The 24185-nt window shown below is 46.0% G+C and overlaps 2 protein-coding genes across 3 annotated transcripts in view; one reads left to right on the top strand and one right to left on the bottom strand.

Moving 5' to 3' along the window:
- The window catches only part of SLC25A18 (solute carrier family 25 member 18), a 41535-nt gene extending 35090 nt beyond the window's left edge, over positions 1-6445 (top strand). For both annotated transcript variants that reach the window (XM_044281356.1, XM_044281357.1), the window contains exons 9-10: positions 5420-5495; positions 5574-6445. In XM_044281356.1, coding sequence (XP_044137291.1) covers positions 5420-5495; positions 5574-5715 — 218 coding nt within the window. In that variant the 3' untranslated portion in view covers positions 5716-6445. The remainder of the gene's footprint in view (positions 1-5419; positions 5496-5573) is intronic.
- Positions 6446-11479: 5034 nt separating this feature from the next.
- ATP6V1E1 (ATPase H+ transporting V1 subunit E1) lies at positions 11480-22503 on the bottom strand. Its single transcript, XM_044277988.1, has 9 exons — positions 22346-22503; positions 15971-16036; positions 14965-15074; positions 14819-14885; positions 14283-14372; positions 14136-14204; positions 13502-13596; positions 12498-12585; positions 11480-12068 (listed from the first exon to the last, which is right to left on the bottom strand). Exons 1-9 carry the CDS (start codon positions 22376-22378, stop codon positions 12006-12008), a joined length of 681 nt encoding a protein of 226 aa, XP_044133923.1. The 5' UTR covers positions 22379-22503; the 3' UTR covers positions 11480-12005.
- Between the last annotated feature and the right edge of the window lie 1682 nt (positions 22504-24185).

Below are 24185 nucleotides of genomic sequence, written 5' to 3'. Positions count from 1 at the left end.
TGCTTGGCGTCTTCTGCACCCTGAGGACAATGATTATACCTTCCACTCGCAGTCGCATGATACCTATCAACGTTTGGATTATATACTTATATCTAATCATCTGCTGCCCTCGGTTACTGAGGCTTGCATTGGAAATATTGTAATTTCGGATCATGCGCCTGTGAGTGTGAGGATTAAGTTTCATGGTCTGCCTCCGAGGTCCTGGGTCTGGAGACTAAACGAGACGCTTTTGGAGGAGGAACCCCTCAGGCAGGATGTGGAGAAATGCCTAATTAATTATTTCAAAGAAAATACTGGAGGCCTTTCCAGTGGGACATCACTGTGGGAGGCGCATAAGGTTGTGGTCAGGGGAGAGCTCATCAGTTTGGGCTCCAGAGCCAAGAGAAATAGACAGAAACAGCTAGACTCCCTCCTTCAGCAGATTTCCACGCTTGAAATCCTCCACAAGAGATCGAAATCAGATGAAGTCCTAGGGTCACTCAAGAAACTGAGACTTGAGGTAGTTGATCTGTTAAACGTGCGTTCCGCGAGGGCGATTAAGGTACTGCGCTTTAAACAGTACTTACATGGAAACAGAGGCTCCAAGTTGGTCTCCAGTCTCCTTAAGGGCCAGAGGAACAAGTCTTTCATCCAGGCTATTAAATCTCCCTCAGGCTCTCGATTTATTGATACACCAGCAATAGCCCGGGAATTCTGTTCCTTTTACTCATCCCTGTATAACCTCCCTGTCCCCCTCTCTAGCCAGCAGCTTGATGATCGTACACTGGAGTTCCTTGATTCCATTGCTATCCCCAAACTGCCGGCGGAAGATAGGCATAAGCTACTCCTGCCATTCACAGTGGAGGAAGTAGGTAAGGTCCTTGCCTCTATTCCTTCTGGCAAGAGTCCGGGGCCGGATGGGTTCCCAATATCCTATTATAAAAAGTTTAAGGATATACTTCTCCCTCATTTCACTGATGTCTGTAACCTTCTTCTCACTGGTGGCTCCTTGACTCCACAGGCCCAGGAAGCACATATCACGATTATTCACAAAGATGGTAAAGATAAAGAGATTTGTGGTAGCTACAGACCGATCTCGCTGCTAAACACTGATCTAAAGTGGTGGGCCAAACTGCTAAACAGTAGAATTTCGGAGTTGCTTCCTGGGCTTATTGGAGAAGAACAGGCAGGCTTCGTAGCAGGCAGAGAAGGCAGACATAATATTAGCAGAGTAATCCATATGATCACCCACGCCATTAAAACTAGTACCCCCCTTGTATTATTAGGAACGGACGCTGAGAAGGCATTCGATAGGGTTAGTTGGAACTTCATGGGGAAAGTCTTGAGTGCCTTCGGTTTCCCAGCAGACTTCATAAAAGCCATTTTTACTTTATATTCTGCTCCGTCAGCGAGAGTTTTGGTCAACGGTACCCTATCGAATGCCTTCCAAATCAGAAATGGTACCCGTCAGGGTTGTCCGCTATCCCCCACCCTATTTATCCTTGCTCTTGAGACGCTTTTACTTAAATTTCGCCAATCTCCCAAGATTAATGGGGTAAAATTAGGAGGTTACAATCACAGAATGGCTGCCTTTGCGGATGATTTGTTGCTTTGGATGACGAACCCTGAGACGGCTTTACCAGAGATCATGCAGATTTTTGAGACTTTTGGGGAGGTTTCAAATTTTAAAATTAACTTTGATAAGTCGGAGGCCTTGGGTATATCACTGCCACCAGCCCTGCGTACCAGAGTTAAGGCTCTCTCACCATTTAAATGGCCCGTGCAGGCAATTAAATATTTAGGGGTTATGATCCCGATGGAACCCAAACTCTTATTCAGCCTTAATTATCCCCCATTACTCTCCAAGGTCACTTCCATTCTCTCAAACAGTCATTCGCCTTTCCTCTCCTGGTTGGGTAGAAAGAATGTTTTAACCACATACATTCTGCCACTGATTATGTATACATTGAGAGCTCTTCCCATATCAATCCCAGGCACTTTTATCAACAAATTGCAGGCTGTCATGAGCAAATACCTTTGGGATAAGGGTCGTCCTAGAGTTTCCCTTCGACTCCTTTCGCGTAGGAAAAAGCAAGGAGGAATATCCCTCCCGGATATAACAACCTACATCCAGGCTATTAGCCTAGAGAGGTGGGTCAGGTTAGCCAGACAGGAGACCCACTGTATGTACATAGACCTGGAGTTAGCCCTATTAGGTAGGGCAGTATTTCGCAGCCTGTGGATTCCTGGGAAGACAGGGATGAGGGCTAGAGTTGACAGTGAGCTCACCAAAGGTTTGATTAATGTTTGCCATGGGTCTGGGGAGCTCTCCTCTGGCCACACCAGGATTTCTCCTTTGGCACCCTTGCCGGTGGTCCCCATAGTGATGCATCCACAGATTCAATTTCCTTCGGGCATTTGGCTCTCATTATCTCGCTGTAGGGTAGGGGATCTAAAGAGGGTCCAGACGTCTCCTGGCTTTTATCCAGCCTTGTCAGGTGATGATATACCTGGACAAGACTTCATCCAGAGGAATGACTTCGAGTCTATTTGCAAACAGTTTCTGGCCTCTGATTTCGCTCCACGACACGATCCGACTTGGCTGGAGAATTTTATTCTCCTGCCGAAGTTGCCCGCTAAGTGTGTTACCCTCATTTATAGGCATATTCTGGATGCAAGGGACGCTAATGCGCCACCGTGGGTAGTGGAATGGGAAAGAGAACTCCGCCTTGTAGTGAATGATGCTGACAGAAAATGGATCCAAAAATGCTCACATGGTTTCTCCAAATGTATAAAGATACAAGAGAATTCTGTTAAAATAGCGTTAAGGTGGTACAGAACCCCGGAGTACCTTTTTAAAATCAAGCTCCTCCCCACTGATCTTTGCTGGAGATGCAAGGCTGATACTGGTTCCCTCTCACACATCTGGTGGTCCTGTCCGATTGTACGTGCTTTCTGGGATGATGTTGAAAGGGTCATAAATATGATATGTGCCACGAATCTAAAGCTCACAGTGCAGTTGGTGATGCTTTGGTTACCCACACCCTGTTTTCGCCCAAGTAAACATACCCTCATCACACATCTACTTATGGCGGCAAAGCTACTGATCCCAGTGAAATGGAGATCAGTTGACCCACCAACGTTAGAAATGTGGAGGGACAGGGTCCATCAGATGTGTCACATGGAAGAGCTGATAGGATGGACGTACCACTGTAGGGAGAATTTCCTGAAGCTCTGGCAGCCGTGGTTGGATTACAGGGCGAGCCTTCCTCAGTGATCTGACGAATGCTTCCAACAACTGCTGATGAGTTCTGCACTCCTCTACCTTTCCTTTGCCTTATACCCATCCTCTCCACTCCCGCTCCTCATCTTTTTGCTTTTTGCTTACTTACTTTTCGCCAGAAATGTACTCTGTTCATGTTTCACTCATACCATGTCTTAGCTGATGCAGACATTGCTGGTACTCTTGACACTAATCTTGACACTATCAAGCGAACTATGATTGGGTAATAGGTTGGCACAATGTTGGGTTTGTTAACTGTATGTCCTTGTTTCATATATGATCATTCACCCAAGGGCTTTTTAGCTCTAGCCGAGTGGTTATCATATCCTAGCATGTATTGTCAGGCACTGCCTTTGAAGATTTTTACTTTGCTGTAATGTGATATGTAACACTCTACGTGTATGCGTGTACTTAACTGATGATCTTTGTTTGTTCAATAAAAAGAGATTTCAAACAAAAATTTTGATTCTAGTCCATTGCTAGAACGAGGAGAGAGAAGTTTTCACAAATCCTCACTGTAGAAGCGAGACAGACTCATTGGGAAGTTTATTAGCTCGTCTTGATTCCATCTTCTATAGTGAGAAAAGACGGAGCTTAAACCCCACCAATCAAAACTTTTGATTAACACTATGACATTGTAAGGAATATGGATTATTATTTTATGTCAGCCATGTTCCAACATCAGCTGTCAGATAGCAGAGGTAGTGAACTCCACAGGGGGGGCCTTGCTTCAAACCCCAACCAAATGGCAAAGAACCTCTAGCAGGCCACCGTTGTTTCTCACCTCCAGTCAGCCAGCCAGGAACCCAGCTAATGGAACAGGAAAAACCTCTTTGCAGGGGTCTAGGCCATTCCCCAGTTCAATGAACATTATCAGACATCATGGAACCGGCAATTCATAAGGAATTATGAATCGCCCGTCCAGCACAGACATAAACCAGATGCATATTTGTTTCCCTGTGGCCACGATGAACAGGCCCGTGGTCATAGTTTGGTGGTGGGATGCTAGAGAGGGGAGATATACATATCTCCCCACAGAAACCAAATAGCGGTACCATGCTTGGACTCTACTGGTAGCCGTAACCCAGACGGATCCATTGGTCTCAGAACCACCTCCCTGAGACATTCTGGTCTGGAGTCATGAGCCCTAATCGGTTTTGTTGCTCATGTGCTGCCAGCCCAGCAGAGGGGAGTGGACCTCTCCCAGAGGCCGCAAGGGGTAGGGCCGGCTACAGGTTAAAAGGCTTGTGCCAGCAAGCGGGCAGGTCTTTTCTCTAAAGGGGGTTACATCGTGCCATGTGTTTAGAGGGACCTGCAACTTGCTGACATCACTGCCCCCCATGTGACTCCAGCTAAGAACTCATCACAACCCACAGGACTCATATACCTGGTAAACTGACTTATTGTTCTGCTCAACCCTGTTGTACCCTATCATCTGTATTTGTAACCTCAGAACACTGTATATATTTTCTGTGTGTATAGTGTTATTTCTAGTGAGCCCTTAAGGCGATTAAATATATAATGTAATCTTGTGCTGTCTTGTATCTCGATCACGAATCCCCGCGTCCGTGTTTCGGCCTAGTTATACGCTATTGCGGGTTGGTTTCTCACCCTATATAATTCTGTTAGCGGACTGGGGTTATATCAAACGAGAAGCTGGTGGCAGTATACCCGGGCTGAGAAAGTGCTGTTTCACTGGGGCAGTGAAAAGGCTCTCTCAGCTTGTTGCCTCTCTGTGCCCGCGTGGACAGGAGGTGTCTGTGTAAACTGTATCAAGCTGACCTTACCCGCTCATCCAGAAGGGCGTAACGTCACGCGTTGGTAACCAGTGATCATACCGTAACTCGCTGGCTCTACGTATTTGATGTCTGACGTCAGTCGGAGTACGGTATTCGGCACAGACATATCAAAGGTTCTCCAAAAGTACAGTGCCACATTAATTTAAGCTCAGACCACTTCTTATTCCTAAACCTAAAGAGCTTCTTTGCTTGTGAGGTGCTAACTTCCGAATGTTTTCAGGCACCCACAACTCCTGTGGTACTTGGGAGAATGAGTTTATAGACTCCCACCTTTTGATGTCTAAGATCACTTTGGGTGGACTATGCCTCAAATAATCTACTTGAGGTTTGAATTCATTAACTGTGTGTCTTGGTTTAGTGCTGAAGACTCGGATCCAGACATTGAAGAAAGGCCTTGGGGAAGACACATATAATGGGATTGTTGACTGCGCCAGGTGAGCATATAGTGACGGTTACCAGTTATCTGAAAACAGACTCTGAGTTGATCACTGGGTTTTCTTTACCTCTAACAGGAAGATTTGGCGGAATGAGGGTCCCACAGCTTTCATGAAGGGGGCCTGGTGCCGGGCTCTGGTCATCGCTCCTCTCTTTGGAATAGCCCAAGTTGTATATTTTATCGGTATCGGAGAATATGTCCTTGGCTATTTTAAGTAAGAACAAGGAGAAAAGCAGCTGGACAGGTGGCAACAAAGGATCCGAAGACCTCAAAAACAACTTGATGCAAAATCATCACTAACTTTTCTGGAAAAGAAGAATCTTTACTCCCCCCAAAACTGAATTTTCCTCTGAGAACCACTGTGAGAACACAACATAACTGAAACCGTAGCCATCTTGGTTGTTACCTAGCTTCCCTACAACTGGAGGAACAGAATGTTTAACAACTTCACAGAAGATAGTGCCTCCGGGACTTATATGGCAGGATAGGGGAAATATTCTTTAAACCAACCCCGACAGCATCACCCATGAGTCACCTAACACAGGCGTGTGATCTGTGGGCTTCAGTTCTTGTATCATTCAGAGCTGCAGTAATTGAGTACTGGAGGCTAGTGGTGCTCAGTAAAGAGATCTACTGGCTGGGGGCACAGGAATGATCAGGTTAAAAGAGTTGTCCTATCTCACTGTTTCCACGACCAGATGAGACTTAGTGCTGGCCCCAAATGATTCGGCTTACAGAAACGGGCAGGTGCTCTGCTGTTTCCGCAAGTGCCACTGTAGTGAATGGGAGGTTTGCAAGCAACGTAGCAGAACAAGCCCACACCACTATTTCCATAACCCTAGCCACCTGGGGCCAGCACTTAGTCCTATCCCGCCATGGAAAAGATGAGATATGGGAAAACCCCTTTAAATCTCTATTACAGGGCACACTTTGTTTTACTTATCCTGAGTTGCATTATGTCTTATGCCGCAGTCATAATTCTGAGGCTGCTCAGAACTCATTGCTGCCCCCTGCTGGTTCAGTGTCTGTACACCAAACACTTGGGGGAACATTTATTAAGACCGCGGTTTTAGAAGCCGATCTTAATAAGCCGTATACCTGGCGGTGGATATGCCACAGTTGTGTAGAGGCGCAGACCTCTTCATAACTTTGGCGGATCCACCGTGGCTTCTAAATGTAAGACAACTTCCTAGCTGGCTTACATTTAGACCATTTTCTACTCCTAAAACAGGCGTAGAAAATGGTAAATGAGACGGGCCTCCCGTCCTCTTTTTTTAGACCTGGCGTGAGCAGGGAAAAGTCACAGATTGTGGCACAAAGGACCTTTTCACCGCAATCTGCGCCAGAAATACACCTAATTTAGGCGTATTTCTGTTTAATAAATGACCTCCTTGGTTCATCTAGTCTGTCCTTAGATATCTATCTTAAAAAAGGAAATAATATGTTTCTTCTAGGTTTCACAGTGTTGATTTCCTAACAAAACATCTGCTTGACGTTTGTTCCATCATCTACTACTATTTCAGTAAAATGATATTTTCTGATATAATTTCTGATCTTCTCCCAAACTGGTACTGAATATCTGATGTAGAAAGAGCAGTGCATTATGGGCTGTTATAGCTCCAAGCTACATCCAGTAAAACTGTAGGTGCTACTCTGGATTTGACTGTAGTATAAAGCTAGGGTTAAACGGCAGCTTCACATCTAATGATTGTCAATGGTGTCGCAATGTGAGATAAGCCATATTGCGACAGTCGCAGAAATCCAGGCCTGATGTCACAAGTCATATGCAACTTTTACTCTGTCGACTTCAATGTAACTTGCTTGTGACACGTCACTGTGTAGCCCCAGCCTACTACAGAATAAGTGGAGCAAAGACTGGTGATTAGGACCCAGTAAATGTCACGCTTTTTATTTTTATAGCTGATCTGTCAACTTATAATATGTTGCTCTCACACAGGGCGGTATAATATCTGCAGGTCCATACTGCTAGCAGTCAATCACTGACCCAGTGGGCGATAGCTTGTGTTCTGCTCGTGAATACAGCCAGGCTCAGACTATGGGACTATCTTCTTTCAGCACTGCTAGTATCAACAATAAATGTTATTGCTTTATAAGTGATTTATTCCTGTAATGTCTTTATACAAATGAAAGGCAGCCAATGTCTTAGGCCTCATGCACACGACCGTATTTTGCATCCATGTTCAATCTACATTTTTTGCAGACGGCACACTGACCCATACATTTCTATGGGTCCGCAAAAAAATAAATAAAAGAACACACATGGATGTCACTGTTACTCGTGCCTGTTCTGCAAAGAGATAATAGGATTTTTTGTGCTTACCTGTAAAATCCTTTTCTCGCTGAGTTCATTGGGGGACACAGAAGACCATGGGGTACAGCTGCTGTGACTAGGAGGCGACATTCCTCCTCTCAGCTCTATCCCTCCTGCAGACACTGAGCTAATCAGTTTGTACAAAAGCAGTAAGAGCAGCCAGGAGAAGCCAATAATAAAAAGGAAGAAAACCGGAGATGGGTCATCATCGAGAACCAGAAGGACCCATCTAGGAGAACCAGCAATGTACATACAGGGTGGGTGCTGTGTCCCCCAATGAACTCAGCGAGAAGAGGATTTTACAGGTAAGCACAAAAAAATCAAATTTTTTATTGCTTGGATCATTGGGGGACACAGAAGACCATGGGACGTTAAAGAGCAGTACCATGGGGATGGAACAAGAACAGAACGAATCCAAGGCACAGAAATGCGGGGGAAAGACACACCAGGAACCCTGAAAAGGGACCAGAAGACCAATTCCCTGGAAGGCCAGCCAGAGAGCGGCTGAATACGCAGAGGCTCCGGCTGGGCAGAAGAAAGAACAGTCCAGAGAATATAAGTCACAGCTTAGGAGACTTCAGAAGAAGCGGAGAGCACACAAAATATCCACAAGGTGGATCTTAATGCATGTGCAATGTTTCAGCTGAGTAGCCATTTTCCTACAGCTACTCCAATGGCTTTTAAAGTCCTTCCTCTCCATACCAAGGGGTTGGACCAAGCCCTCAGAAGACGCTCACGCACTTATGCTGCATCTCTGGGAGTAAGCAGAAGGTGGCCTGACATAGCTTGGCGGTGGGATGCCAGGGAGGGGGAGATACACATATTTCCCCACAGAAACCAAATAACGGTACCATGCTTGGACTCTACTTGTAGCCGGAACTGGCAGGTCTGTTGGTCCCAGAACCATCTCCCTGTGACCTTCTGGTCTGGAGCTATGAGCCCTAAAGGGTTTGGTGGGTCGTTGGGCTGCCAGTATCAGCAGGGAGGGCGGGACCCTTCCCAGAGGTGGGAAGAGGAGGGGCCGACTACAGTTTAAAAGGCTTGTGCCAGCAAGTGGGCGTGTCTTATCTCTGAAGGAGGGTCACATCGTGCCATGTGTTTAGAGGGACCTGCAACCTGCTGACATCACTGCCCTCCATGTGACTACCGCAAAAGGCTCATGACAACCCAAAAGGACTTCATCCATCTGGTAAACTGACTTTTGCTCTGTTTAATTTTGTTTGTACCATATTACCTGTATTTGTAACCTCAGACCACTGTATATATTCTTTGTGTGTAAAGTGTTAGTTATAGTTAGCCCTTGAGGCGATAAAATATATAATTGAATATTGTGCTGTCTTGTATCCCGATTACGAATGCCCACGTCCATGTTTCGGCCTAGTAATATGCTACCGCGGGTTGGTTTCTTACCCTATATAATCCCGTTAGCAGACTGGGTTTATATCAAACAAGAAAACGGTGGCAGTCTTCCCGGGCTGAGAACGCGCTGTTTCACTGGGGCAGTGAAAAGGCTCACTCAGCGTGTTGCCTCTCTGTGCCCGTGTGGACAGGAGGAGTCTGTGAAAACAGTACCAAGACTGACCTTACCCGCTCCTCCAGGAGGGCGTAACGTCACACCTTGGTAAATCGTGACCATACCGTATATTGCTCTACGTAGTTGACATCAGTCGGGGTATGGTATTAGTCACATACAAGCGGGCACGAGGGGTGGTATCCCTCACACCCCTTGGTGAGGGTAGCTACAGAGGCCGGGCCTGGTGACCTAAAAGCTGGCGGGATACAGAAGCTTTAGGAACCTCTGGTCCTCCTTGTCTTCTGGAGACCGGGAACGAGCGGCGGGCTTTGGGACCCCCTGGACTCCCGTCTCTTGGGTGGGAACACAGGCACCTTGGAGACTGACATCAGCCCAGCTAAAGGACAGAAAAAGAGAAAAAAATGAGAAGAAAAATAAATCGGCAGGTCTGCCTCCTACAGACACTAAGCTAAAACTGATTAGCTCAGTGTCTGCAGGAGGGATATAGCTGAGAGGAGGAGCTAACACTTTTTTTTTTTTTTTTTGCTTAGTGTCGCCTCCTAGTGGCAGCAGTTATACCCATGGTCTTCTGTATCCCCCAATGATACGAGCAAGAAAGTCCTATTCTTGGCCACAAAATGCCGACCACCGACTCATTTAATCAATGAGTTTGCAAAATTATGGATGCAACAGTCGTCACAATATCGCCCGTGTTTTGTGGGCCCCAAAATGGCTATGATTGTGTGCATGAGGCATCATCACTGTACCATGAAAAGTCCTGTAACTTTCTAATCTGCTCCGCTGTGTGACACTCCCAGGATAGGATATGAAGTGGAGAGTTGGCCATGTGTGCATTTGGCTTTCTATTAATTGCAGTTTATTGTAGTAGTGAAACATTTGGCTGTTTGAGAATCTCACATAAACTACAATGGAGAGAGACACACTTTCTGAAGTGCCAACTGGGAAGAAGGGGACTCCATTATAAGTCCAGAAACTGGAGCCAGCAGGCAGGCTTTTGATATGTCATAGAATGTAACACCTCTTTAGGTTTTTGCGGCCCTCGAAGAAAAAGAAAAAAAAAACATTGTGCACACTGCACTCCAAATTAGAAACGTCCTGTACCGTGAAATGTACTTGCGGGGCAAAAGCACCATCTAGTGAAAGATAGAAGTTACTGCAGTTGTGTGATTATCCAGTCACTTAGGTAAACAAGTATTTGTTTTGTAGCAGCGCCATCTTGTGGGTGGTCTGAAGTGACTGCAGTTGTTTGAATCAGTTGCCGAAGTTGAATATCCAGTTGCATGTCAAGGTCACCACCTAGTGGCAGAAGTTACTGACTCCATCTGACTATCCATTGCCTTAGGGCACATACACAAGAATGTATTATTTTTGTCCGCATTTGATCAGCATTTTTGTGGGTCAGTTGCGGACCAATTCATTTCAAACGGGCGCTGGAATTATGGGAGTTGTAGTTTTGCAACAGCTGGAGGGCCGCAGGTTGAGCATGCCTGATCTACGGGATCAGCTCACCACCAGGGCAGAGCTTGCTCAGGAATGGCAGCAGGCAGCTGCGAGTGCACTGGCATGAACAGTGAGGCAAAGGCTTTTGGAGGATGGTCTGGTGTCAAGAAGAGCAGCAAAGATCTCACTTCTCTCCTCGAAAAACATCAAGGACAGACTGACAGTCTGCAGGAAGTAGAGGGAGCGGACTGGGGTCTAGATAGTTTCTCTGATGAAGCCCCGTCAGACGGTCGAGCACTACCACGAGTCCTGTGTCATGCCAACAGTAGAACGTCCTCGTCTCACTCACAATTCTTCCCAAGAACACAGCCATGAAACCAGAACTTTTGGCCATAACTGTAGATTTAGGTTTATGACATACAGGTAAATACATAAACACAATATAGATATCAGCATCACGACAGTAGGGGGTTAATAAAGTGGTTTCTACAACTAGACTTTACATCTCCATGTGATCTTGATGCCGCAGTCTATTTTTCTCCCACAACGGATATTATCACTGACCGTTTTCAGACTCACAAAAGCATATATGCCTCATGGTGAACCCCTCCCTTCCCCCACTCAAATGTAACCGAGTGGGTGGAGGCTTTAAGGCCAGCCATGCTGTTTCCCCGTCACCCATATATTTCAATATTTAACCCCGTTTATATTGACAAAAAAGAGGCCAAGACTTTTTTTTTTTTTTTACTGTAATAAATAAAAGACAACTTCACAATGGCTGCCATGGTCATACAGGAGACTCATACCAAACACAGGTCTGGGCTGAGGCGGAATGATGGTGGTAGCAGTGTGCGGCAGAAATTCTTCCCTTCTGACACAAGAATACACCTGATGCTCCCAGGTCTTTCCATTAGAGACCCTAGAAGATCATTCTGAGTAGAGCAGACCTAAAGATTCTGCTATGGAGCCGGCGGTCTCAGCGGTAGTGAAGAAATAGGCACCGTTACTGTGAAGGCTCATAGACCAGCCCAGCACCCGAAGCCTCCATCCTCACCACTACCCCAGACCCCTCTGCCGTCAACTCCTAAGACACATATCTAGCACATAAAGAAGGGCAACAGATGGGATGACAACACTGGAACGTAAAGTATTCAGAATATTCTCTCTTCTCTGTACAGCATATGGCAGTGGTGAGGAGGCGCTCAGTCCATGAACTTGCGGTTTGTGTTGACTCCAAATAAAGCAACTCTAATTTCTGGCATCATCTAAAAGGGGAGGGAAAAAAAGTGCATATATAGATCTATAGTGGACAAAAGTAGAATTTACAGTGAGGAGAAATATATTATATACACACACACACACCTGACACAGAACCAATCCCCTATAGAGCGCACAATGAACTCTAGTGTTGGCGGCAATATTCTAGCAGTTATACCATTTACACAGTGGGCATTATAGTATTTCTACACCTTTCCACAAGGATTGGAACAGAATAGGGGGTACAGCCACATTGTGAAAATACTGCAGCGATTCCACTGCATATTTGTTATGGATTTTGCTGTAGATTTGCCATGGATTTTATCCTATGCATTGCAAATGGTGAAATCCACAGCAGAAATCTGCAGCGCAGGTTACTTTCTGCTTTTTATTTTATTTTTTATGTAGTGTGCGGATGAGATGCTATCAGGCCTCACCTGCTGAGCCATCAGGTCCAATCTGCTCTCCAGAGTATTCGCTACTTTGATCTTTCCATCTCCATTATAGACTTCGATCCCTCCAGAGCTATGGGAAACAGATTCAACCATTTCTATGGTTAGTACTCAGGACCATTGTAAAGCCTGTATTAGACAGGCATGTCAGCAAGTGATTGTCTGGAGGGAAGCATTCACTCCCGGCAAAATCGCTTGCTAGCTAGCGGAGGAGACCGCTGCATGGGGAGGAGCAGTCACTGTCATCGCTCGTCCCCATACTTGCGGAAGATCGCTATTAGACAGCACGATCTGCAGCCTGCAAACTCAGATTTTTAAGCATGCTTCTAAAAAAATTTATAATATATATATAAAAAAAATAATAATCTGAATTGCCCGATGAATAAGCGTTTGTCAGGCAATCAGTGGCAGTATTACACTGCAAGATGCAAACACTCATTAGCGATTATCAACCAGTGTAATACAGCCTTAGGCCTCGTTCACACTTCAGTGTTTGGTCAGTGATTTGTGAGCCAAAACCAGAAGTGGAGCCTCCACAGACATGAGGTAGAAGGGAAAGATCTGCTCCTGTTCTGTGTTTAGAGTTGCACCTGGTTTTGGCTCACAAATCACTGATGGAAATCACTGACTAAACACTGAAGTGTGAACGAGGCCTTAAGGCCTTGCTCACACAATACTTTTTGATGCCGATTCAGAGTCGGAATGTCAGAATCACTGGGAAAAACTGCTTAAAATTTGAAATTTGTCTCCCATTGTTTTCAATAGAAGGAATTGACCAGCGTCTGTTTTTTGATGAGCCGGGAACAAAAAATAAAAATAAATCCTTGTCGGAAAGACTGAGACCACGGGAGGTTGCCACACACTAATAATCCTGAGTGCAGAACGCGTGGCAGAAGCCCTTTCGCTTTCCACTGCAAGTTCCCATTGGATTTTTCCGACAAGTATTTTCCCCGCGTGAATTAACGGTATTCTGCAAAGTGGTTACTTACATCTCTGGGACGAGGTGGTTATCCTGGTCAACTATCACCTGTATCTCTCGCTTTGTGGCCGCCTTGTATATGGGGATACACTTCTGTACAGAAGCCTGGAATAAAGAGGGCAGAAATTAAAAGGGGCTTTCCGAGGTCATCCTCAGGATAGGTCATCAGTATCTTATTGGTGTGGGTCCGACACCACCGCCGATCAGCAGTTTGAGAAAAGGCACAGGAGCTCCGGCGAGTTCCGCGGCCACCTTCTCCCTGCATACCAAGAACAGAGCTGTACATTGTATTACCTTCAAGATAAATCACCCCTTATGCCTAGCTTTACAGCAACTTAGTTAACGTTGTGGAATTTTCGGTGCAATTTTTTGGCGCCCATTACCACATCCCTTATATACAGCTGCACTTCCTTCATTAGGTCTAAAGCTGAAGATTTTATCATTAGCTCTAGACACAACCACAATAGTAAGTCTTCCCTAATAAATCTGTAGTCAGCTCCCCCTAGTGGTGGCTGCAGGCAGCTAGAATGCTTTAACTACCTCTATCCAGGAGATTTGGCGCTATGTAACAGAGAATCCCTTTACAGATATATTGTATAATATAGTTATGCAGAATGATTTTTTTTTTTAATCCTCTGACTTACCTTGACGAGGGGCAGGTCCTGCTTACGACACCGGATCACCACTTTAGATTCCAGTAGCTGGTAGAGACCCTGAAGGGAGGAGAGAAGATGGCGGTTATAAGAAAGAAGGCATGAATGTTGTTCTGATTTATTCTGACTGATCTCTACCTGCAGGATGAGACCGTCCAGAAGAGCTTGGTACCGTGCTGAGTCCTTAACCACCCGCGCCAATCTCTGCTTAGCCTCATTCAGTAAATCCTAGTAGGAAGAAAAATAGGGATTTAGCATTCCACACCTCGCTGAACCACCCACTGCAGCACCACGTACCTGGTACACGCTGGTCTCCACTTCCTCGGCTCAGCTCAATGAGCAGGAAACATCAGAAGATGCCTGCACCTTGAGCTGGGACCAGAGTGTGGAGACCTGGCTTTCACCTTCATTTGGGTTTCTTGAAGTGATACTTCTTTCCCTGCATTTGGCTACCCTTTAATAGTCATATTCTCTGCCATCCCTGTGCTGTGGTAGGATAATATTAGTGAAAGGTGGGTCCTGTAGTGACTATATGGATTTTAATAGAGCCACACCCTCCGTAAGGCCAAGGTGTCCGCCGTGAGAAGAAACCAGTCTATCGGACCCCCAGGAATCCTAGCGGTAGCTGATCTTTGCTAGCAACTGTTGTAGTAAAAGTAGGGTCTGATACTCACTGAGATGAGGTCGTCTCGAGCCTTCAGGACCTTCAGTCTGGCCTGGTTCATCAGGTTAGACATCTGACTGTAGGGGCAGAAGTGAGCACAAGTCAGAGGACGCCAATCATACAGGTACACACATGCTCCTGTAGTCAGCAGCTTACATCTTCTTCTGCTGCTCAATCTGCTTCTCCTTCTTCTCATAGTACTCCATGATCTTCAGCCTCTGAGTCTGCACTAGACGACCCTTCTCAATGTTAAATTCCTCCTCCGCCTGACAGAAGAATGAAAACACAAGAGCGACTGTTATTTTCTCCAAACTGGAAAAGAGGGGAGCAGGTGAAATTCAAGTGAATAGGAACCCTGCTAAAATAGATTCCTTCTCATGCATACAATTGACCTGCAGACATCAGATAATAACCAGATACAGTTTATAAACATGAATTCTAGAAGTTCCCCTTTAAGAGAAATGAAAAGTAAGATGACCCTTCAGTGGGTCACTGCACACTGTACTAGAGTTCAGCCGAGAGGGGAGGGGGAAGAGTTAATTGCTGGGGAGCGCAGCACCATGTCATAGAGGGCGGGTGCCGGATATGTGATACCGCCGCCGGCACCCGCTGCCTACACTTAAATTAATGTGTTAATTATAATCATTGGTGGCACATTGGCCACAGGTCCCCCCCCCCCCTTTATTGGTGGCAGTGGCCAGTGTCCCCTCCCAGTCATTGGTGGTGCAGTGGCAGTCATTGGAGTCCCAGCAGTGTAATCCTGGGGCTCTGATCGGTTACCATGGCAGCCAGGATGCTACTGAAGCCCTGGCTGCCATGGTAATCTCCCTGCTGCTGTGTGTACTATGCACAGGGCAGCAGGGAGAGCGTGAAGTCCTAGTCACCCTAATAGAGCTCTATCAGGGTGAATAGGAAAAAGGGACAAAAAGATCCCAGGTTCTAATAGTTATTAAAAAAAAATCGTAAAGTTTAAATCGCCCTCTTTCCTAATTTGACAAATTATATAAACAATAAAAAAACAAACATTACATATCGCCACGCCCGAAAAAAGTGCAAATTATTATTAAAATATATCTCCTATGTGGTGAACTTCGTAACAGAAAAAAAAAAAAAAAAAAGTGCGATTCGCCAGACTGTACCAGCATCATTCTGTTCCATTTACCTTGGCGTCAATCTCCTCGGCTTTCTCATTGGCTTCTTGTTCGATGAAAGCCATCATGTGCTTGATCTACGAGACAGGAAGGGAATTTTTAACGGGGTTTTCCAAGTGTTCTATACTTATGACCTATGCACAGGATCGGTCATCAATAAGTGATCGGTGAGGGTCCAGCTCAGTAGTCTGAAGAGGCCACGGTGCTCCGGTCTTAGCTGTGGCCTCCTAGCCGCTCACCAAGCACAGTGCTGTCCATTGGATAGTGGCTGTACTTGGTATTGCAGCTCAGCCTCGTGACTGATGAACATGACATCGTTAGCCTAGAGAGAGGGATGGAGCACTCACTGGAGCATCTTCAAACAGCTGATCACTGGGGGTGCCAGAGGTTTGACCTCGACCAATCAGAAACTGATATCCTGGGGATAGGATATCAATATACGAGTCCCAGAAAACCCATTTAAAGTAGCACCCCTACTAAAATGTTTTATTCTCTGACCTGTTAGAAAGGAATATGATGTAAACTGTAGTGAAGGTAATATTAGGCCACTTTCACACTTGTGCTTTCTCTTTCTGCTATTGAGATCCGTCATAGGATCTCAATAGTGGGGGAAAACAATTCCGTTTTGTCCCCATTCGTTGTCAATGAAAAATTATATTTTAACATATGCAAATGAGCCTCTAGGAGCAATGGGGGCGTTTGTTACTCCTAAAGGCTTTGCTCTCTCTGCAACTGCCACGCCCCCATTGCTCCTAGAGGCTCATTTGCATATGTTAAAATATAATTTTTTATCAGCAATGCGGGCACAAATAAACCTGCGGCCAACACAGATGTCTTCAGCTGCCAAGCGCACATGTAACAGGTCAGCCAGTGTCAGATACAAATCTGCTGATGCCCTTTAAAGTAGGTTTTGCAGGAATCTTTGTTACCTTAATTTGTAAGTGGATCCAATACAATTAAACAACCAATAATAATTGGATGTGTGTGACACTAAATCAATACCGCTTTACATATATACCCTACACATGTAGAGGCTTAAATACACTTTACATTTAGTCCTAGATTACCGATTTCCTCATCTTGCCATGTGTTTTTTTGTATAACTGTACTAAAACTTAACTTTTATTAATTATTTTATTTATCTAGTCTTATCTAACCTACATTCTTTAAAACTGTCATCAGGTGTTCCTTTTTGCTGTGCTGTATGGTTATTATTAGTCACTGTTCTCTTAGCGCGCACGCGCGCGCGCGCCCCCCCCCCCCCCCCCCCCCCGACATGTTTTGCCAGCTACCTGGCGTCTTCAGGGGATCGGGCAGTGTGCATTGAGTCGGCGTGGCGAGATCTATTTAATACCTCCTATTGTTTGTCACGATCACACTCTGACCAATGGTATTGGTCCTTGTTTCATCCTGTTAGGTACACACTACTTTATTGGATTCTTCTTAATTGACTCCTCCTCTTTTGATGACGCGCTTTATCTCACGATCCTAGCTAATATCTCTCGCATGTCTCCACACTTAGACATTTTCGGTGCCGCATTCGATCATTCGTGTCGATTTTTAGAGGATCTTGTGATAGTTTGCTTTTTCTGATGTTGTTTTCATTCACTCCCTATGTCGCGATGATCTGCGCCATCCCGCGCATGTCTCCGTACTCTGATGCATCTGGCATCGATGGCCCCCCCTTTTTTGTGCATGCTCGGGGACTTAGATTTCGTTCCATCTTTCTTAGCGGGTGTTCACTATGCGCATGCGGCTGTACTTTGAGCTTGGGATCTGATTGTTAGTATTATTAGGATCTTCTTATACACTTCCTTATTATCTGGGGAGTTCATAATTTTCTTCTCTTTCTGTTGTTTGTATATATGATGACAGTTTTAAAGAATGTAGGTCAGATAAGACTAGATAAATAAAATAATTAATAAAAGTTTTAGTACAGTTATACAAAAAAAACACATGGCAAGATGAGGCAATCAGTAGTCTAGGACTAAATGTAAGAAGTGTACACTAAATCAATAAACACCAAAATGAAGACACATATAATATAATGACATTTTATTGCACAAATTTCACAATACACATAAAGCGAATATACATTAGAGGTGTTATTACACTAGATGTTCCCCCTGAACCCACAAGGTCAGAAATGACAACAGGGACATATATCGTCACAAATATACCACAATAACACCACAATGTCCTGACCCAGCTAATACACAATAATATGGTTGATCCAAACTGATCCAGGTCCACAAAAGGAACCTACATCTTACACTTATGATACAATATCTAATGTTATAACCATAACCAAAAGGAGCAACCAAATAATCATATATCGGTATAACATAATGCTGGAGTGCAGCAGGAACACCAACCCCAACACGCGTTTCGCCTACGCTTCCTCCTATCTTTAAAGGGGTTGTCTCATCTGAGACTGGTATATTCTAGCACTATGTCAGAAGGGTGCAGGACCTGCATCCATCCAGAATGGGCCCCCAAAAGTGAAGGAGAGTGCACCACTCAGAACTGGTGTGCTCTCCACTCAGTTCTGAAAAGAGTGCTCGGCTATTCTCAGAAGTTCCATAGAGAAGAATGGTGAGCACACTGTGCAAGCGCAGCCACTGCTCCATTGCCTTCTATGCCAGCGCCTGGCTAGTTTGGCAATCCCATAGAAATGAATGGAGGGTGGCCACGCATGCATGGCTGCTCTCCGCTCACTTCTGGGTTTCCCGTTCTGGAGATGGGTGGCGTATTCTAGCAACAGCCTCCAATGTCTCAGATGAGACAGCACACTGAAGTCTAACACTTCTGTCTTGAGAGGTTACTACACCACCTCTTATTGGCGTCAGATTGCCACAATTTTTTGCAACTTTTTAAAAAGTCCCATTTGATAGATCTAGCTGAAGTCAGCTCGGCAGGCTAATCACAGCCACTTGTCAAAACTGATATTCTGTAAAATAGTTCAAAATCTATGAAGACCTTCGGAGATATTGCAGACTGGTGGAGGTCTGCTTTCTGCACCCCCACCGATCAGCTGTCTGAAGGGGCTGTGGTGCTAGTGTGAGAGCTGCGTCCCCCTGCTCGCCCTCTACATTGTAGTGGTAATGCATGGTAGTTACAGCTTCCTCTCCCATTCACTTGAATGGGACAAACAGCTGTAATTACCCTGCCTCTCCACTAGACTGCGAACGGGTAATCACTGAAGAGGACACTGCTCTCACCACCGCCACAGGCCCGTCAAACATCTGATCAGAAGGGGCGCCAGGGGGACATACACCAATCTGAAACGGATATTCTGAGGATAGGTCCTCAATTTTATGAAAACTACAATACCCCCTTTAAAAGGGGTGTTCCCATCTGGCATATGGCTAATATATACCATGAGTGTCTGATGGGTTCGGATCCCAGATGGGAATACCCCTTTAAATTCCCTCTAGAGAGAGAGAAAGCGCCAGATTTCCAGGCAGATAAAGCAACAGATCTTACTGAAACTACTGTCATGTGTGGAATTACTTTATAAGCAGTTTCCTATGACTGCTGTCCTACCATCACAATCTCTATCACTGGGTGCAGTCAGGGCAGCAAGAAGGGGGGGGGGGGGGGGGAATAATAATACTCAACTCTGATAATACACAGGGGAATTGTTATACATGCAATTCCCTCAAAATTTCTTTGTAGCTCAACGTAGGGACCTTCAAGTAGTGGCACAGTGCTGAGAAATGTATCACTTCCCCGTATCTCATAGTGGAGGGGTTGGAGGTAGGGGGGATGGTACATACATGGGACTGTACATTGAGAGGGGGCCAAATAGAGAGGAGAGATGGTATTTACATCTGTTGGACTGGGGCTGAATAGAGAAGAGAGATGGTATTTACATGGGACTGTCTGTTGGACTGGGGCTGAATAGAGAAGAGAGATGGTATTTACACGGGACTGTCTGTTGGAGAGGGGTTTAAATGGGACGGTCTGTTGGAGGGGACTGAACTGAGAGGAGGTGGGGTTATTTACATGGGACTGTGTTGGATGGGGATGAACAGAGAGGAGAGAGATAGTATTTAGACTAGTAATTGTTCCCCTGCATAAATATCCACCTCTTAGTGCATGTTCACCCCGCCGCTATTTATTTCTGTTGTTGTTCTGTTAGACGGAAGCGCCAGATCAGGCACATAAATTGACCCGAACGGCACTGAACAGACTCCACTGACTATAAGGGCCCATTCACATGTCCATAGGCGTTTTGCGGTCCACAAACCACGAACACCGGAAATGTGCGGACCGCACATCGCCGGCACTATAATAGAAAATGCCTTAGGACATGTTCTATTATTTTTTTCGGGAACGGAAGTGCGGATCCGTATAGCACATAGTGTGTTGTCCGCATCCATTCCGGTCCCATTGAAAATGAATGGGTCCGCACCAATTCTGCAAAATGCGGAACGGATCCGGACCCAGCTTTCGGACGTGTAAATGGACCCTAATGGGAGCCATTCAGTTTCCAGACAAGTCCTGGATGCAAGGCTTTTTTTTTCCCACTCTCTCTCCAGTCTTTTTGACAGAATCCGGGACAGAGGCCCTGAACCGAGCCTCCAGCACAGATGTGAACAAGTCCTTAACATTATGTAGGCCGACGTATTATATATTTGAATTACTGCAACTGTTGTACTCCTCTTTGGCTGAAAATACTCCTCAAAAATGGTAAGAGGAGAATTATTAAAATCGATCTGTGACTGGATGACAGATATTTAGGAAATAGATTCATTGTGTACGTTCAAACACTGCAGAATCGATGTCTAGCACTGCTCATCCTGAGCTGCCTGGTTCATAAATACAATGACTAGAGTACAGTTAAGACTGACACACAGTCTGAGATTGGGATACACAATAGAGATGTACAAGCCGCTCTGGGTCTGTGGGAAGCTCGGTGACAACCTTTACGCTGCGGATGCTGGTAGCGTGTACCCTGTGGTCACTGGGCTGTCCTGCTCTGGAGGTGATGATATGTACACAGGACACGGGACAGTTCTGTGTACATCAGGTACAAGCCGCGTTTTCATCTAAACAAACTGTCAGCCTAATCCTGCAGGAACTGCCCCCAGCCCAGCACTGGCCGCCAACAGCCCACTCCTGAGGCAGCAATGTCATAGTTTACAGTCAACAACCGCCCCCCTCCCCAGTAAATACAAGTCCTTGAGTTGTCCTACTAGGACCTTTCTTAGCTCCGTGTCTAGGAAAGCTGGGTGACACTGCAGCCATTATGGCAGATCTGTCCATTAGTAGTGTTGAGCGAACTGGTGTTTTAAGTTCGGCGTCTAAAGTTCGGGTTATCGAAGTATCCCGTTATGGATTCTAAATTCCGTTATGGTCCATGGTCACATCTGTGCTGGAGGCTCGGTTCAGGGCCTCTGTCCCGGAATCCATAACGGGATATTTCGATAACCTGAACCCGAACTTTAGACGCCGAACTTAAAACACAAATTCGCTCAACACTATCCATTAGCACTACCTATTGAAAGCCCAGCTGCAAGAAACAAGGTGACAACCCCTGAGGGGTCACCCAGCTTTCCCAGGAATAGATGGAGCTAAGAAAGAGCTGAATGGAGTGTTTCACCCGAACGACTCCCAGATTTCCACACACCATTGGGCAGAGGGTGATGGGAATAGTAGTTCCTGTATTTGTGGCGGCGCAGCATGTGACTGGAGACATCAGGTGACACCAGATACAATGAAGTCTTAGAGGAGAAGCTCATTCATCGGGGGGAAGGGGGGGAGCATTAAGCCTCAGCTACACTGACTTTGTAGAACGACTGATTTATTTTAACTATAGAACTACAGGTGCATTCAGGTACATGCAATCTTGTGGGCTGCAGTGGTCCTTTAACAGTTAAAATCAATCAGTCGCGCTACAAAAAGTGGCAGTGTGGTCCAGGCCTTATTTTGGGGGACAAGGGCGCTCAGCGTGACAAGGGGGCAAAACCACACCCCCAGATGGAGGCACAGGGGCCCCTCCACACCAGGGGATACAGACCCTTACATCACACACAGGGGCCATGTATCAATCTACACCAAAGGGTACATCACTCACAGAGCCTAGTACTGGGGCCCCATACCCATCTACACCAGGGGTCAGATCACCCACAGAGGCTAGTACTGGGGCCCCACATCCATCTACACCAAGGGGTACATCACCCACAGAGCCTAGTGGTGGGGCCCCATATCCATCTACACCAGGGGTACATCACCCACAGAGCCTAGTACTGGGGCCCCCTACCGATCTACACCAGGGGTTCATCACCCACCGAGCCCAGTACTGGGGCCCCCAATCCCCCTCCTCTATAAACTTGAGCCAGTGGAGCACTGGCTGCGGCCACCACTCCTCCCCCGCTCACCTGCTTCTGGACGTCGGCATCGCTCAGGGCCATGGTGCCGGTGTTCTAGGAGCCGGGATGAGAAGGATGACACCACAGAGGACGGAGAGAAGAGGCGGCGACAAAATGACAGCGAGCACCGGCTGCTTCCTCTTATACGACAGTCACCTGACAACTGCAGCGCTCCGCCCACTTCCGGGTCAGGTGACTGTTTCTAAGGATTAATTACGCCCTAAATAATGAAGAACACGCCCCTTCTGTGCACGTAGTCCATAGGAGCCGATATACAGCAGTCACCCAGTCCCTATACAAGGAGCCCCATATACATCAGTCACCCAGTCCTTCTACAAGGAGCCCCATATACATCAGTCACTCAGTCCTTCTACAAGGAGCCCCATATACATCAGTCACCCAGTCCTTATACAAGGAGCCCCATATACATCAGTCACCCAGTCCTTATACAAGGAGCCCCATATACATCAGTCACCCAGTCCTTCTACAAGGAGCCCCATATACATCAGTCACCCAGTCCTTATACAAGGAGCCCCATATACATCAGTCACCCAGTCCTTCTACAAGGAGCCCCATATACATCAGTCACCCAGTCCTTATACAAGGAGCCCCATATACATCAGTCACCCAGTCCTTATACAAGGAGCCCCATATACATCAGTCACCCAGTCCTTCTACAAGGAGCCCCATATACATCAGTCACCCAGTCCTTATACAAGGAGCCCCATATACATCAGTCACCCAGTCCTTCTACAAGGAGCCCCATATACATCAGTCACCCAGTCCTTCTACAAGGAACCCATATACATCAGTTACCCAGTCCTTATACAAGGAGCCCCATATACATCAGTCACCCAGTCCTTCTACAAGGAGACCATATACATCAGTCACCCAGTCCTTCTACAAGGAGCCCCATATACATCAGTCACCCAGTCCTTCTATAAGGAGCCCCATATACATCAGTCACCCAGTCCTTCTACAAGGAGCCCCATATATATCAGTCACCCAGTCCCTATACAAGGAGCCCCATATACATCAGTCACCCAGTCCTTCTATAAGGAGCCCCAAATACATCAGTCACTCAGTCCTTATACAAGGAGCCCCATACATCAGTCACCCAGTCCTTATACAAGGAGCCCCATATACATCAGTCACCCAGTCCTTCTACAAGGAGCTCCAAATACATCAGTCATCCAGTTCTTATACAAGGAGCCCCATATACATCAGTCACCCAGTCCTTCTACAAGGAGACCATATACATCAGTCACCCAGTCCTTATACAGGGAGCCCCATATACATCAGTCACCCAGTCCTTCTACAAGGAGCCCCATATACATCAGTCACCCAGTCCTTCTACAAGGAGACCATATACATCAGTCACCCAGTCCTTCTACAAGGAGCCCCATACGCATCAGTCACCCAGTCCTTCTACAAGGAGACCATATACATCAGTCACCCAGTCCTTCTACAAGGAGCCCCATATACATCAGTCCCTCAGTCCTTCTACAAGGAGCCCCATATACATCAGTCACCCAGTCCTTCTACAAGGAGCCCATATACATCAGTCACCCCGGTATTTATACAAGAAGCCCCATATTCACCTTCAATAATTATTGACACACAGTGCTCTAAAAAATAACTGTGCCCAGCAAATAATGTCTCTAAAACTTATAGTGCCGTAAACAAAAATAATTGTGCTAACCTGATACTGTACCAGGGTGCCTCCCAATGTAACCCAATGTAAGCCCAAAAGTCCCACCAATAGTAACAATTCTCTACCAGAGTGCACCCAATAGTAATAATGTTCCTCATTTTGCCCCCAGAAGTAATAATGCCCCCATAGTTCCCC

The sequence above is a fragment of the Bufo gargarizans genome, chromosome 2 (genome assembly GCF_014858855.1).
Source record: "Bufo gargarizans isolate SCDJY-AF-19 chromosome 2, ASM1485885v1, whole genome shotgun sequence".
NCBI lineage: Eukaryota > Metazoa > Chordata > Amphibia > Anura > Bufonidae > Bufo > Bufo gargarizans.
Note: the sequence above shows the minus strand (reverse complement) of the source record. Positions and strands in the feature narration are given on the sequence as shown.